The 15,880-nt window shown below is 38.5% G+C and overlaps 1 protein-coding gene across 1 annotated transcript in view; it reads right to left on the bottom strand.

The window, feature by feature from the left end:
- Window positions 1-15,880, bottom strand: part of ST8SIA6 (ST8 alpha-N-acetyl-neuraminide alpha-2,8-sialyltransferase 6) — a 115,293-nt gene that overhangs the window by 11,087 nt on the left and 88,326 nt on the right. The window contains exons 5-6 of the mRNA XM_036761210.1: window positions 3,810-3,951; window positions 1,691-1,803 (exon numbers count right to left, since the gene is read on the bottom strand). Coding sequence (XP_036617105.1) covers window positions 1,691-1,803; window positions 3,810-3,951 — 255 coding nt within the window. The remainder of the gene's footprint in view (window positions 1-1,690; window positions 1,804-3,809; window positions 3,952-15,880) is intronic.

Here is a 15,880-nt window from a genome sequence, read left to right on the forward strand (position 1 = left end):
CTATCTATCTGTCATCTAATGAGCTGCCTTGGGAGGAAGTAGTGATTAAACTATCTATAGAATGCACAGAGCTTCACAAACCTTAAAAGTGCTATATAAATGTCAATTATTACTTATTATAATTACTAGATTCCTCCTCATTGGAAATCTTTAAACAGAGGCTGAATGAACATTTATTAGGCATGTTACAACGAGGACTTCTCAGGTAAAGACAGGTTGGATAACCTCTGAGGTCCCTTCCAATGCTAACATTCTATGACTTGTATTCCCATGAGGATCTGTGCAATGAAGCAGGGGTGCTGAAAGTTACTGAAAAGGGGGATCTAGGAATTGTCACCAAAGAAAATAAGCTGGATTTTAAATGACAGAGAGAATAATGCAATGGAACAGGATGTGTGGTTACTAGTGGCCAGTATGCAGTAATTATATGCTTATGGAAGCAGAAGCCTTTAGCAGCTCTTTGGCTGCTGCCTATGATCTCTCCATATTCTGTAAATGTACCACAAGTGTTGTGGTATAAGGTATTCTTATCCCAATGATTATGGGGGGATATCCCTTACTAAGAACCGAGGAGTGAGTTCAACTTGAAGAAATCAGATAAGCAGCTCTTAGACCAAATCTGCTAAGCTCCCCATTTTGACTTGTAATGTGTCTGAGCTCTTGAGAAGATCAAGGACATGGCTGTGGACCCACAGAAGCATTCGGGGAACACTCACCTCACACACTATTTGCCCTTTTAATTGCTTCAGATACACATACAACGAAGACATGAGAAGAAAGATCCCAGGAGGCCTAAATCACTACACCTAGGCAGGTGTACCATCCTGGTGCACCTCTGTTGGCCTTTGCTTCTAAACTCTTTGTCTCCATGATTCCAGATGGTTTGTTAGAGATATTGGTACTGTCCTTCATTGCTACTCTTACATAAATATTCTCTGCCATATAGGCTAGGTGCAGATAGAAGCAGGCAGGGTTCATCTTTGTGGCTAGGCCCCTAGCTATATTTGTCCACTCCCTTCTCCATCAGGCACTTCGAAATTATAACTACATCATTAATATACTGGTCATTAATCATATAAAACTCATTCAGTAATTGTAGAGTTGTCAGGTATATTGACAACACCTTTGGTCCCAGATTTATAAATAAGGTTTAAAATCACAGGGGACATGCTTATGGGAAAGCATCTAGTTTTCATTTGCTTGAAAGAGGTGGATCAAATTGATAAGCTTACAATAACTCTTGTAATATCTAAAAAATATTCGTTTAAAAAATGACATGATTGATAAGAAAATTGTGGCTTTCTCATTCTGAAAAAGGTTGATAATTTAGTCAAAATAAGGTCTCCCCAGACAGATGAGCCACCATCTCAACACATGTAGGAAACTGAAGTATTTTGTAGCATACCCTATCAAAATTATGAGCACATCTACTGGCTCATTTTGGGTTTTGCAGGAAAATTTCAAGTCCTATGGTTACAGAATCCTCATGTGCATTTATCAAGATTGACCTAGTCAGGGTAAGCAAAGGATAATGTCATGTGACTGCAAAGTGTCTGGATCTTTTTAGAACTGAAATTGGTACACACGCTGAACAAATTTCAGACTGTATCGTCTTGATGTTGCCCTCTGGAAAATACTCCACATTTAAACACATCTTTGGATTCAAAGATGGAAATACAGATGTTCTTACCTAAAAACAAAGTCAGACTTATCTATTTCAGCTCCACAGATAGAGTTCCTCAGGATTCCCCCATTTCCAACCACTGCACACTGATTAAAGGGACGCCCCACAAATGGTTGTGACTGTTAAAAGGAAGTTACAGAGGAGAACATTTTTTTTTCAGTTGTAGACTCACAAAAGTCATCAGTTCAGTGCTCGTGGCTTAACTCTGTAGGAGATTAATTGAATACAGTATGCAGAGTGAGCTAATGGTTGTGAGAAAATACCAACAACCAGCTTAGAGACTTAAGAAGAACCACAGCTTTGGATGGATGGATTTTTCCTGAGAGAAATAACATTTGGCATTATTTATTACTATGTAAATAGAACAGGAAGGGAGAAAACTTTTTTCCTAAGCTCCCAAAAAGGCTAAGATAGGGTGATAAATAAAACATATTAAACACTCTTCTACTTGTAGACATAAAATTGATTTTTATCTAGTAAAAGGTAGGTATGGTTCCTGAATGAGATCTTTAGGCTCAATTATGCCATCAGATATATAAATACCCATCTTGCAAAAAATTTCAAGGATTTAAAAAAAACTATGTGCTGAACTATTCCAAATTAATTTTCAAGGCCTAATATTGGTTTTATATAAACAACTTTCTCTTTTTTTCCTTCTTGGCTCCCTCATCAATTCACCTAGACTTGTTCCTCCTCTCATCCTGAACCCTACCAGAGTTAGAAAACAATTCTCTTGAAAAAGAGCAGTTCAACTGGTCAGTCTCCTTATAGTACTATATCTTCCTTTAGCAGTAATGAATACCATAGGTCCTCTGTTAATGAACCACTAACACTATCTGAAAATGGATATTTTATTTATTTGTGCGTTGAGTGGGACATAGCTGCAAGTTGTTCTGAATTCAGAACCAACTCACAGATAAAATACCTTGTCCTAACTGTTCAAGAGTGAAGTAAGTAGAACCAGTTATAGGAAGAAAGTTCTGACTCTGTCAACCCCTCCAAAGCTCTCTGTTTCTCTTCTGTTACTCCCTTCTCTCCATTTACCAGCATGTCATCTGGGATGGCTTGGGATTCATTCTAGCCTTTCCCTAACCCTGAGTTATTTCTGGTTCAGATATTTGTGATGATCTTTTTTTCTAAGGAGCAGCAGGTTCTGAGGAAGCTAGAACTTGGCTCGAGGTGGTTTTGAGGCTAGTAAACTGACTCTAACTTCCTTGGGCTGGCATATAGTAGCCTCAAACTTGGCTTGCCAAAGATTTGTAGTTTCTGGTGCTTGGAAGAAGTTAGATCAATCTCTAGAGTTGTAGAATGTGTGCACATGCCAGCATGTGTGTGTGTCTCTGTGGGTGCATGTATGTTTGTGCATGTGTATTCTCATACTATCTCTTCCAATAGCACATAAACTCTTTGAGGGCAGAAACAATTTTTTTTGTATCTAGCATAATACCTAGACTCATTAGAGCATACTAGCTGCCAGCTTGCTTGCTTGATTGTGTGTGCATGTGTGTGTATATGTGTCAGCAGTAAAAGAGGATGCTTTCTAAGACAAACTTCCTCACTGTTGAAAAGATAAGTTTGGATCTAAACTTGAATTTACAGTTTCTTACAACCTATTACCTGGAAGGGCAGTGTATTGAGAAAGTGGTAATCTGACAGTCATCCACTGGGAGCTGCCAAATTTTCCATCTTTACTTTCCAGAATAAAAGCAAGACAAAGAATATAAATCTACAGTTCTCTGGGCAAGGTATGATTTTGCTCCCAGCATAGGAAATAGGGAAAAGCCCATTTCAGATTTAAAAAGGCCACTTTCACAGCATAAGATAGTGACCCAAAGAACAATGAGCTGCGAGGGAAGTCCCAACTGACCCATCTTATTCAAGAGTGATGAGGCAGTAAGACTGGAGGATAGAGGAAACTTAGAATTATTTAAGCTACATAAAAGTGTTTCCAACATATCCACAGAGCATTAAAAAACTGCCTTTAAAAAATGGTCCACCTTAAATCTAGCAGGCAGTACTATTACTCATACAATAGTACTCATTTAGTTTAAGCTCTGACTTAATGTTTTAAAACATTTCATCTTTGTATCATGTTCCAAACAACCCACTAACCAACTTCACTTACCACTGGTAGCATTCGAAAAATGCCCTTTTCAATAGGGAAGCTGGCCCTCTCTGCTTCATAACTCATGTTACTCCCAAGTGGAGTGTTATTTTGAGAAATGACAAGGTTGTGCGTGGCATCACAGCAAGAAGCAAGTTTTGACCTGCAGAGGACGAGCAAAAGCAAACCAAGGCAAAGAATCAGGAAAACAACAGGAAATAATGGTCAGTCCAAAAAAGGGATGATTATCACAGTGACTTTCAGGAGGGCGATGTGGCCCTTTCCACCATTCCCTTTTGTCTCCATTGTTCCTAATGAGTACTTGAGGGAGAAACTGTGAGAAAATGGGACCAAAGGTAGTAACGAGATAAAGGGGGTCAGATAGGTCAGCTTGTTCACTGACATACTGAAGCAATTCCCACTTAAGTGCTAGCTGTAAGTGGAAGCTACTTTTTAATATTATTTTCATTGATAGCTTCTGTTTTTACATCACCTTTATTTCATCTGTTGAAGAACCTAGGGATGTTCAGCCGGTAGCCGAGAAGACTCTGGGGAGACATAGCTATCTTCAAGTATCTGTGACGGACTGTCATGTGGAAGGCAAATAGATTTCTGTTTGACCTCAGAGGACAGAACCAGGAGCAAGAGTTTACAGTTGCAAATTTAGACTCAACGTCAGGAAAAAGGTCCTAACTCTTGCAGTCATCCTAAAGATGGGGCTGCCTCAGGAGGCAGTGAGTTCTCCCTCCTTCGAGTTCTTCAAGCCAAGGTGGAGAGGCCACTTCTCAGGCAGATTATAGTAGGGATTCTTTGCATGTACAGATTGGGATAGCTAGTTAGCTAAAAATAATAATAGCTACCATTTATATAACACTTTAGAGTTTGCAAAACACTTCATATATGTGATCTCATTTGATCCCCATAACAGGAAGGTGCTATTACCCCCATTTTACAGTTGAGGAAACTGAATCTGAGAGAGGTGAAGTGACTTGCCCAGTGTCACACAGTTAATGAGTTCCCGAGGCAGGATTTGAATTCAAATCTTTCTGACTCCAATACTCTGTCTCCACTGTGTCATCTATTTGCCCAACTAAAGGTTGCCCAGCTAGATAGCTGCTGAGGTCCCTTCCCACTCTCAAATTCTTTGATTTTGTGATTCTTAATGTATCCTTCCCCCTCCCCAAATTACCAAGTGAGACTTCCTTAGTAATAAATATTTGAAGAGAAAGAGGAAAAAAAATCCCAGTTCAACAAAACCATTTCTTACAGTGCCATTATATTCCATTACATTAATGGACCACAATTTATTCTGTCATTTCCCAATCAATCGACATTTACTTTGTGCAATCTATGTTTTTATAATATTATTTTAACTTTAAGGGAAGAGAGAAAATGAGGTATTTCTCTCCTAATGCAGAAATGACATTTGAAATCAAATGAGCATAGTAAAAAAAATAGCCAAAATGATATTTAACTATTGAATGGCCCCCTGAAAATAGGCCATATTTAACACAGTATGGTTTGAAAAAGGCATTTTAAAATGAGCTATCTTGTATAACTTGACTAAAAATAGAATTTCAATAAAACTATTGGTATTTGGGAAAATGCAGTCAATTCAGTATTATACTGAGATCAATGGGTCCTGCCCCTTTATCTCTGACAGATGAGTATCTAAACCATCCAAGAGAGATATCTGCTGTTAAGGATCTGTAGGGCCAGAGATTCCATAATGATAATCCACACCAGTATTTTATCATCCTGGCAGGTGAGAAGTTTTTCCTTAGCTGGCCCTGAAAAGTCTCTTAATTTAGGTTGGCAGTTTTGTCTAGTTCCATCTTGTCTAGAATAGAGAATTGATCAGCATTCCCTTTTATAAAAAGCTCTTCTATACTCAAAGCCAGTGATTGAGTCATTCCTTTGTCTTCAAACAATTTTTCATCCCTCCAATCAACTTTGTTGCTTTCTCTTATTTCCACGTCCCTTAAAAGAGTATAGTAAGTAAAATGGCATGTAATAATCTCATGCTGATCAGAGTAGGAAAGAGTGAATGACATGCAGGATGATTTCCTGGCTCTTTTGTTCAAATCTGCCCTTTAATGTACTCTACTATCATGCTGACTTAAAAAACTCCAATTATACATTGCTGACTCAAAATAAGCCTGTGGTCAATGACCCTCAGGTGGATTTCTACATATACCTGCCTAGCCAGTCCCTCTGTGTCCATATAGAATCACAGATTAGTACAACTGTAAGGAACATTAGAAACTGAATTCACCTCTTCATTTTAGAGCCAAGGAAATCTCTATTTGTTGGGGAGAGGACTGTCCCTTAAACAGATAACTCTTGAACTCTTTCTTACTTAGTTTCATCTCATTTTAAGGGGCCATTTCTAATTTTCTAGGGCATTTTGAACTGTATTCCTCTCATAAAGTATCAGCAATTGTTATAGAATAAATAGGCTGCATTGTGGAGCTCTGGAAAGATATTATTTGAATGCAATGGCCAGTGTTTTGAACTTTGGATATGCTATGATAATGTCAATGTCATCCAGTGAATTATTATTTGAAGAAAAATTATTTTTGCTCATTGAAATATCATAATCTGCTTCATAACATCTTTTCAAATTTTTGAACCTAAAATTTCCAAAAGATGGTTTATGGAGAATAAAGCAAAGTACACTCCAATTGGCATATTACCTGGTCAAAAGTAATTGCTATAATACAGTTATAATTTTATAATTTTTTATAATATTTTATAATACTGTTATAATTTTAAAATTGCTATAATACAGTTTTAAAATTATAACTGTTAATTAAATTTAATTAGAATAGAGTTGTTAAAAAACATTTGACCCTGTTTACCACTCTCTCTCTCCTCCTTGATATTCTTTTCTCTCTAGGTTTTCAGGACACTATCCTTTCCTGGTTCTCCTCTTATCTGACTGTTCCTCCTCTGTCTCCTTTGCTAGATCCTCCTCCAGATCATGTGCTCTAATTGTGGGTGTTCCTCAGGATTCAGTCCTGGACCTTCTTCTCTTCTTTCTCTATACTATTTCAGCTACTATCTTGGTGATCTCATCAGCTCCCATGGATTTAATTATGCTTATGATCCTCAAATCCACCTTTCCTGCTCCAAATCTCTGCTGAGCTTGTCTTTCTGACATCTCAAACTTTATGTCCAGCAGACATCTAAAAGTCCCTTTGTCTAAAACAGAACTCATTATCTTTCTCCCTAAACCCTCTGTCCCCTCCCTTCCCTATGACTGCAGAGAACAACACCATCTTCCCAGTCCCTCAGGCTTATAACCCAGGAGTCATCCTAGACTTATCACTACCTCTCACACCGCCCCTCCCCATATGCAAGCTGTTGGCAAGGCCTGCTGATTTCACCTTTGCAACGTCTCTCAAATATGTCCTTTCTCTCATCAGATACTGCCCCACTCTCGTGCAGGCTCTCATCACCTACACCTTGGTTTTTGCAATAGTTTGTTAATGGGTCTGCCTATTTCAGATTCATTATCCATTCAGCCACTGGCCCCATCTATCTCCTACCTATAAAATAAACTTCATCGGCTTCCTATTGTCTCCAGGAGCAAATACAAAATGCTCTGTTTGGCATTCAAAGCTCTTAATAACCTGGCCCCTTCCTACCTTTCCATTCTTCTTTTACTTTACACCCTAACATGTGCTCTCCAGTGAGAATGGCCTCCTGGTTGTAGATAGATATAGATAGATGTAGATATACAAAAGCAAAAAATGCACATCACATTAGCTCCCAGGAACCAATTACCATGTACTTCTCCTGCCCTAACCTCTTTCTTAACCTTCAGATTCTCATCTCCAAATACCTATTAGATATCTTGAACTGAATGTCTTAAACCCAACACACACTAAATGGGTCTCATTCTCCTTCCCCTCAAGCCCTCCCCTGTTTCAAATGTTCCTATTATGGTGGAAAGCAGCCTCACCCTTTCAGTCCCCCAGGCTCACAGAATAGGCCTGAGTATCATCCTCAACTCCTCACTCCCATTCCCCATTTCTAACCTATTGCTAAATCTTGTCAATTTTACCTTTGTAATATTTCTCCCATGACACTGGTATGAGCCTTCATTGCCTCATATCATACTACAATGGCCTGTTGGTTAGTTCCCTTGCCTCTACTCATTCTAGTCCATCCTCTAGAAAGCTGTCAAAGTGATCTTCCTAAAATTCAGGTCTGACCTTATTATTCTACCCCTCTTCTCATAATTCCGTAAATTCCAGTGGTTCCCTATCACTTCCAGGATCAAATATAAAATCCTACTCTAGATATCTCCCATCTCCATGCATTTTCATTGACTTTTTCACATGGCCAGAATTCTCCCCCTTCTCATCTCAGTCTCCTGGCTTCATTGGCTTCCTTCATTTCTCAGATAAAATCTAGAAGTCTTTCCTGAACCCCTATAGTGATAATGCCTTCTCTTTCTTGATCATCTCTAATTTATCCTCTATGTATTCTGCTTTGTAAATAGTTGTTTGAATGTTGTCCCCCACATTAGATTTTGAGTTCCTTGAGAGCAGAGACTATCTTTTGCTTTTGTGTGCCTAGCATTAAGCACAGTGCCTGACACATAATGGGTGCTTAATAAATCCTTGTTCACTTGACTTGAAAGTATATAGAAAATAACAAAAAGTAATTTAAAGAGGGAGGGTATGGATGAAAATGGAATTAAACTTTCATCTTCCTTTGGGAGATACAATCACATATGTGTACACACATATGTAAGTACCATCATATATGTGTATGCACACATATATATATGCACATAAGTATTGTATATGTATTATACACAGACACACATATATGTTTATATATACACATATATATCATCAGAGAAACCCATGTAGCAGAAAATATAATTGCTTGTTCCCTTAAAAGATTACCACACAAAAAGATTTTTAGAAGCACCTAACTACATATAGCATTGTGCCAGGTGCTATTTAAAGAGAATTACAATAAAAGTAATTTCTGAAATCTAAAATTAATTCTCAGACTCATGGAACTTCTGCATTCTGGGGCAGACCTATGAATTTACATTAGGAAATGTAGGTAATATAAAAACAAAAGATATATAATAAGATTAACATAAGCAGAAATATTATTCAACTTTTCCCTCTCTATTTCTATGTGCTCCTCAAAGTGGATGTATTCTCTTCTCTATTATGATGCTAATCTAATGAGCTCAGTTTTAGATGTGTGGAGCTTGGGGTGGCAAAGGGCCATCTCAGTGGAGATGCCCATCAAGCAGCTAGACAGGAAGGAACTCAGTGAAAAGATGGGGAGTTGGATGTATTTATTTGATTGGGAATCATTGCATTGAGGTGCTAATTAAGGTCCTGGGGATATATGATGTCCTCACGGCAGAACAGGTAGAGAGAGAAGAGAAGACTTGCCAAGAAAAGAACCTTAAGACAACCAAGTAGATGGAGGAATGTAAAGAAGAGAAGGAGATGGAGAAGGACCGGACAGATTGGTTGGAGGAGAATGAGAGGAAATTAACATCAAGGAAGCTAAAGGAGAGCAAGGGTATCCAGAAGGGGGGGCAGTGTTCAAGTGTCAGGTGATATGGAAAGTCCAGTAAGATGATAACTGAGAAAAGGTCAAATCAGAAGTTACTGTTGACTTGGAGATGGTAGTTTCAGGAGTGGGGTGGGAATGGCCAATCAATAAGCATTTATTAAGGCTTATTATGTGGCCAGGTTACTGTGTTAAGTGTTGGGAATACGAATACAAGCAGAATAACAGTCCCTGACTGCAAAGAGCTCACATTCCAAAGGGAGGCAGGGAAGACAATACATAAAAGGAAAATGAAAAGCAGGAGGTGGAGGCCAGTGCAGGTGGGGTGGGTAGAAAGAGAAGAAGGTGGTAGAAAAAGTGCAGAGATTCTGAAGAGTAATGAAAGCCTGACTGCTGGCCTGAGTGTCAGCCTATCAGAGGCAGAAGATATTCCCAATGTGTAAAGTCCAATGGTGAAGTGCACTTTGAGGATGGATGCTTATAGGGTTTATAGATAGAGAAAATCCAGAGAAAGGTAGCAGGGACGGGACGCTGAGAAGTACATAAACACATAAATGGTGAAGAATGTGACTACTTACAGAACTTCAGTGATGGAGGGAAGAAGAGAGGACCACAGTGTGACAGGGTGACAAGATATACAGAAATGACCTTTAAATTTATACCTGGCAGTAAACAGGATGAATTTGCATATTTTCTTTATATTTGAATATAAAATACATTTTTATATTCAGGTTATTAATGTTCCAACAAAAATCTTTTAGTCAATTTAACAATATTATAACTGTAGGTACATTCCTTATCCCATTTGGCTAACAAGTTCCCATTAAGATATGATTTAATAAGGTTATGGAGTTCATTACAAAGCTCATCATACCAAAAAAGTGGAAAGAACATTTTCAAGATTTCCTGTCTTTTCGAGGTCATCCAACTTACAGCTTTTTTAAAAAAAATCTGAATTCAGAGAAATTTATCGAGGTTATTAAATTTGCTTTTTAAAAGCCCAGGTAATTCAGATAATGAACAGAGTTAGTTTTTGCCTTTTGTATGAGGTTCAACTCTCGAAGCATACCATTTCTTCCACAATTCTCTTATCTGAGAGGTAAAAACTTAGAAGTATTCCTTCTAAATTTTGATACAAGTGCAAATGCTCACATGTGATTTCTAGAGTTGATGGATCCTTCAAGTTCAAGAACTTCCATTTATCTTTGGGAACTTTCAATCTTAATGCTATCTATACATTTCTTATTATAATCCTTATTAATATGATACATTAATTTACCATCTGATGAAATACTAGGATTTCTGGGGCATTTTGATGGCTCATAGGAACAAAGAAATGGAATAAATGAAATTGACCCTGTTCTTAAAAATCCAGTATACTTGGACACTATCCCCCAGAGCCATTTAGGCTGGAGCTCAGCAACTCCATTCCTTTTCTTTCTTTATGTGATCAACAACACCACTTGAAGGGGACATATAAGCCATCAATTCATACTACCAATTGGAAAACATCATATTAGGGCACTTCTAGAGTTATAAGGATTGGTCTGTCACCAGGGCCCCAATATGTTGAATCAAAATTAACCAGACTCTCATCTAAAGTGATCTAGTCATAGAACCAGGAGAACGTTATACACAGTAACAGCAATATTGTAATGACAGTCAACCATTCAAGACTTAACTACTCTGATTACTACAATGATTCATGACAATTCCAAAGGGCTCATGATGAAAAAAATGCTGTCTACCTCCAGAGAGAGAACTTATGAACCCTGAGTAAAGACTGAAGCATATTTTCTTTCACTTTCGTTATTTTCTTGGTTTTTTTCTTTTGCAACATTCTAATGTTGAAATGTTTTGCATGACTTCATATGTATAATGGGTATCATTTCTTGCTTTCTCAAAGGGTGGGGGAGGGAGAGGTGGAGAATTTGGAATTGAACAATTAAAAATAAATAAAGTGATCTAATCAATCCCTGGGAATGAAGTCTTGACCACTGTCTCTGTGATATGTCTGCTGGGGCGGATAACATGATGAAAGGCCTTAAAATCAGCTTCTGGGCAAGCTGTCTCCCTCATCGACTTTTTCCACCTTGCCTACACCAAGCACACATATACCCAGTAAGGTCAATAATGTAGTGCTTCCACTGAATCCCTCTCTGTATCACAGAGGTAGCTAGGTATCAAAGTTGATAGAGTGCTAAATTTGAAATCAGAAAGACCCGAGTTTGAAATCTGCCTCAAACACGAATAAGTCACCTAAACTTTTTCTGTCTCCATGTTTCCTCATTTCTAAAATAGAGATGATAATAGCACCTGGGTCACAGGGTTATTGTGTAGATCAAACCAAAGGGGATAATAAAGTGCTATGTGAATATCAGTTTTTGTTTTTTCACCCTGTGTCTCCTTCTCCCCCATGGAAAATGAATAACTTTCCTCCTCCCCCAATCTTTCCACATAATAGAAATAAGGAGTAGATTCCCTCTTCAGGAAGATTGTCTAGTTTCTGGTGTACCTCACTGTATTTTTCATTTCTATCACTGTATTACCAGCATGTAGCAGAGTGTCCTGCAAATAGCAGGTGATTAATAAATGCTTAGACTCTTAGAATCCCTAGGGACTCCACCTCAGACTTTAGTTTCCTTGCCACATTCTTTGGGAACCTTTTCTTGGTCCCCATAGCTACTACAACTGTCCCCTCTAAGGTTAACTTCCATCTACCCTGGATGATTCTCTTCTATATCTATTTATTTACAAATTGTCTTCCTCATTAGAAAGTAAGTTTCTTGAGGGCAAAGAGTCATTGCTTTTCTTTGGATCCTCAGAACTTAGACACATGGTATATACTTAATAAATTCATGTTGATTGATTGTTAAATTCCAGGGTTCTGAAAGCTCTAATGTACTTTTCAAAGTGCTTGGTTTCATAATCCTTAGGGTCCCTGTCATGTAAATTTTAAAGAAGGAATGGATACAGTGCTGGATTTAGAGCCAAGATAGACCTGAGTTGTAATCAAACGCACCTGTGTGACCCTGGGCAAGTCACTTAACTTCCTCATCTCAATTTCCTCATCTGTAAAATGAGGATGATAATAATACCTTTCTCACGGACTAGTTATGAGGATCAAATGAGATAATGTATGCAAAGTACTATGTCGACTTTAAAGCATTAAATAAATGTTTGCTATCACCACCACCACCACCACCACCTTCATCATCAGTAGTAGTAGTCGCGCTGCTGCTGCTTCTAGTGGTGACAGTAGTAGTAGTAGTAGTAGTAGTGATATTCCTCCTAATCCTGGCACGATACTTTAGGTGGACACAGCGGGTTTTTAAATAAATGTTTAATGAACTAATGAATGCATAAATATCCAACTTTCACAGAGTGGTTATGTGTTAGGAAAATATAGTTCAAAACATTTTGCTTTATTTGATAAAAAGAGATGTGGAGAATCATATTATACCACCACAAACACTTAATTAGCACTCCTTTGAGAAACAAATATATTTTATTACATCTGGGGCAATTTCAAAAAGAAAATAAAACTATATATTTAAATTATAGCTGCTTGGTATTTCCTTTTGTTATGGCTATTCATTATAAGCCTCAAGTCAAAATTCTTCATTGGTCTTAATGGAATGCTTCCTAGATCTCCATGAAATGTTAATGACTGCTTCAGGTTTGCATTCTACAAGTAAGGGAAGGATGCTTAGAATGCTAACAACGTCCACATTTCGTCCTTCAGTTCATGGATAGCTCTTATGTATCATCAAGCTCTCCAGGATTTCTGAATGAGGTTTAGTGCAGCTAAGGGAAATATATAGGCAGCGGGAACTCTCCACAGGTATACTAGTTGGTCAGCTTATTTCCACCTCATAGCACAAGTGTTCTCACAAAATTTCAAGGAAAAAATAGTTTTCTATTTAAGGTTTTTACAGAGTATGCTTTAATTTGCTTTGCTCATAGGACCAAATGTTTTAGGGTGATTAGCACTGTTTTTCCTCAATATTAATTCTATGGCTACTGTTAGACCTGGATTCTAATTTTGTGTTGCAACAATCCGGCTAGCAGCTGCTGTGGGGGGTGTAAAATCAACAACAACCAGTTCACAGAACGCTGCCAAAGCCCGGGTTCTTTTGATCTGCTTTACTAAGGAAAGCAACGTTAAGGGGTTGACAAGCTCACTTTAATTCAGCATACAAATACCATTCACTTAGTTCAGGGGGAAAAGCCAGCACCCTGAACTTCAGAGCAAAATACAAACAAATTACAAACATCGACAGATAGGCCAAATACAATTCATAGTTACCAACATCTAAGTTCAGCCCAGGAGCTCATAACAAGGGCTGGCCCAGAGTCACGCACACCACCATGGCTGTGGGTCAGAGCCCCCAAAAAGAGAAAGCCAACCCCTGGTTTTATATCTTTTTCAGGGTCAAGGGTGAGTCACACCTGTGACTCACCCATGTGATCTAAAATCATCACAAAGAGGCGACTTAAACCCGGGTGGTCTAAAAGCCTCTGATATCACAAACAAGTCACTCAAACCCATGTAAACTAGGCTTTCCCTTGAGGCAAGGAGGTCATCAAGGACTCCTAATTTAATCAAGGAAATAAAGGCCAAACTCTTAAAGGGCACTTGCTTGAACTAAGTGCTAACAGCCCATTTTGATTGCAAACACATCTTGCCTCTGTTACTTACAGGCTGTGAGTATGAGCAAGGCACTTGCTTTCTTCCAGACTCAGTGCCCTCATTTGTAAAAGGGGGATAATAAAACACGTAGTATCTACCTCATAGAGGGAGTTGTTGGGGACAAATGATATAGTGCAGGGTGTCCTAAAAATCTTAATGCAGTTTTAGGCTATGTATTGCCAAACCTTAAGGTACTACATAAATGTCAGCTAACAAGAATAATACTAAGCATCTAGTGATGGGTCCTCCTATCAAATATATGTCCCTGATTCTCAGGTTAATCACAGCACAACTGTCACATGCTGAGAAAACCACAGTTCTGAATAATTATTGTGACAAGCCATACTCTTTCCTACCCCTAGGGATAACTTTGTTTTTACTGAGTCCTATGAGTGTGGACTACTGGCTCCTGGCTACTACTTGTTAAACTGAATGTCAGTACATTATCTCTGATCCTAAATTCTTTCATTCAGCTGTCACACAAGAAAGCTGCATGATACAGTAGTTGAGGCCAGAGGTGAGGTAGCTCTCCTAGGCTGGAGAAGCTACAGAAATCTACTCTGTGCATTATCTACATTCTGTGTTAGAGGCTTTTTGGTACTTGCTTCATATCCAGTGCTACATAGAGAGCCTTAGCTACAAAGACAAAACTACCCTCAAGGAGGCTATGGGGGATACAACATGTGAACAGATAAGTAAATACCAACATGACCTAAGTTGAAAAAGAAGAAGAGAGGAAAGACTTCTCTGAGGAAGTGTTCCCTGGGCTGAGGCTTGAAGAAAGCTAGGGTCTCATGGGTACCTAGTTACAATGTTTTCCATATAATGATGGCAGATCGAATTCTTGAATAGGAGAAATTCAGAGAAACATAGAAGGATGTGCACCAACTACTGCAAAATGAAATCAGCAGAACCTAGAACAGTATACACAACTGCAACAATGTGAATGAAACAAATGGAACTCTGAGTGACTAAAAAACCAACGAAAACCTCATAGAACAAATACTGAAACATACATGATCCTCTTTGCAGCATGGAGGGGTGAGAATAGTAGGACAAAAGACATACACATTGTCTGACATGGCCATTGCATCAATTACCTTTTTGCTTAATTGGTTTACTTTGTCATGATGAAGATTCAATCTGGAGGAAGGGTTTGAAATGCATCCGATAAGAAGATAAAAGCTATTAGTTAAACATACTTTAACAAACAGGCCACATTTTGGTCTAGAACAGAGAAGCTGCAGTGGTGTAGAGGACTCTCGCAATCCATGCAGACCAGCAAGTTGTTCTGCAGCTTGTAGCCCTAAGTTTCCTGGGGCTTAAGTAAACTTGTCTAGGCTCTCACAGCTAGTGGATGTCACAGGCAAGTCTTGAACCCAAGGTCTGATCCCAAGACCAGTTCTCTATTTGGTATATCCCACTACTTCTCCAACAGGGTACTTATATATGTCTGAAAGAATAGAAAACTTACCCATGGAGAGGGAGAAGAGTAAGTCAGTCAACAAGCATTTATTAAGCACTTACTATGTGTTAGGTAGGGCTAGGGCTACAAAACCATTCTGTGTCCCAAACAAAAAGAAATGGGATTCCTTGGCAGACAGGTGCAGGCCAGACATAATTCCTACTAAGCAGAGCAGTTAAACATAAAATGCTATCAAAAGAGGCCATAGAATCTCTTTCCCTAGAGTTATTTAAATAGAGGAGATAGACCCAATTGTCAGAGAAGCTTTGGATACAGTCTTGCGTGAATGCATAAGGATGATTTAGATGACCTCTCAAGGTCCCTTCCAGCTCTATGATAGTCTTCTGTAGTTTCGAAATTGCTAAGTTGAAGTCAATT

The sequence above is a fragment of the Trichosurus vulpecula genome, chromosome 5 (genome assembly GCF_011100635.1).
Source record: "Trichosurus vulpecula isolate mTriVul1 chromosome 5, mTriVul1.pri, whole genome shotgun sequence".
Classification (NCBI taxonomy): Eukaryota; Metazoa; Chordata; class Mammalia; order Diprotodontia; family Phalangeridae; genus Trichosurus; species Trichosurus vulpecula.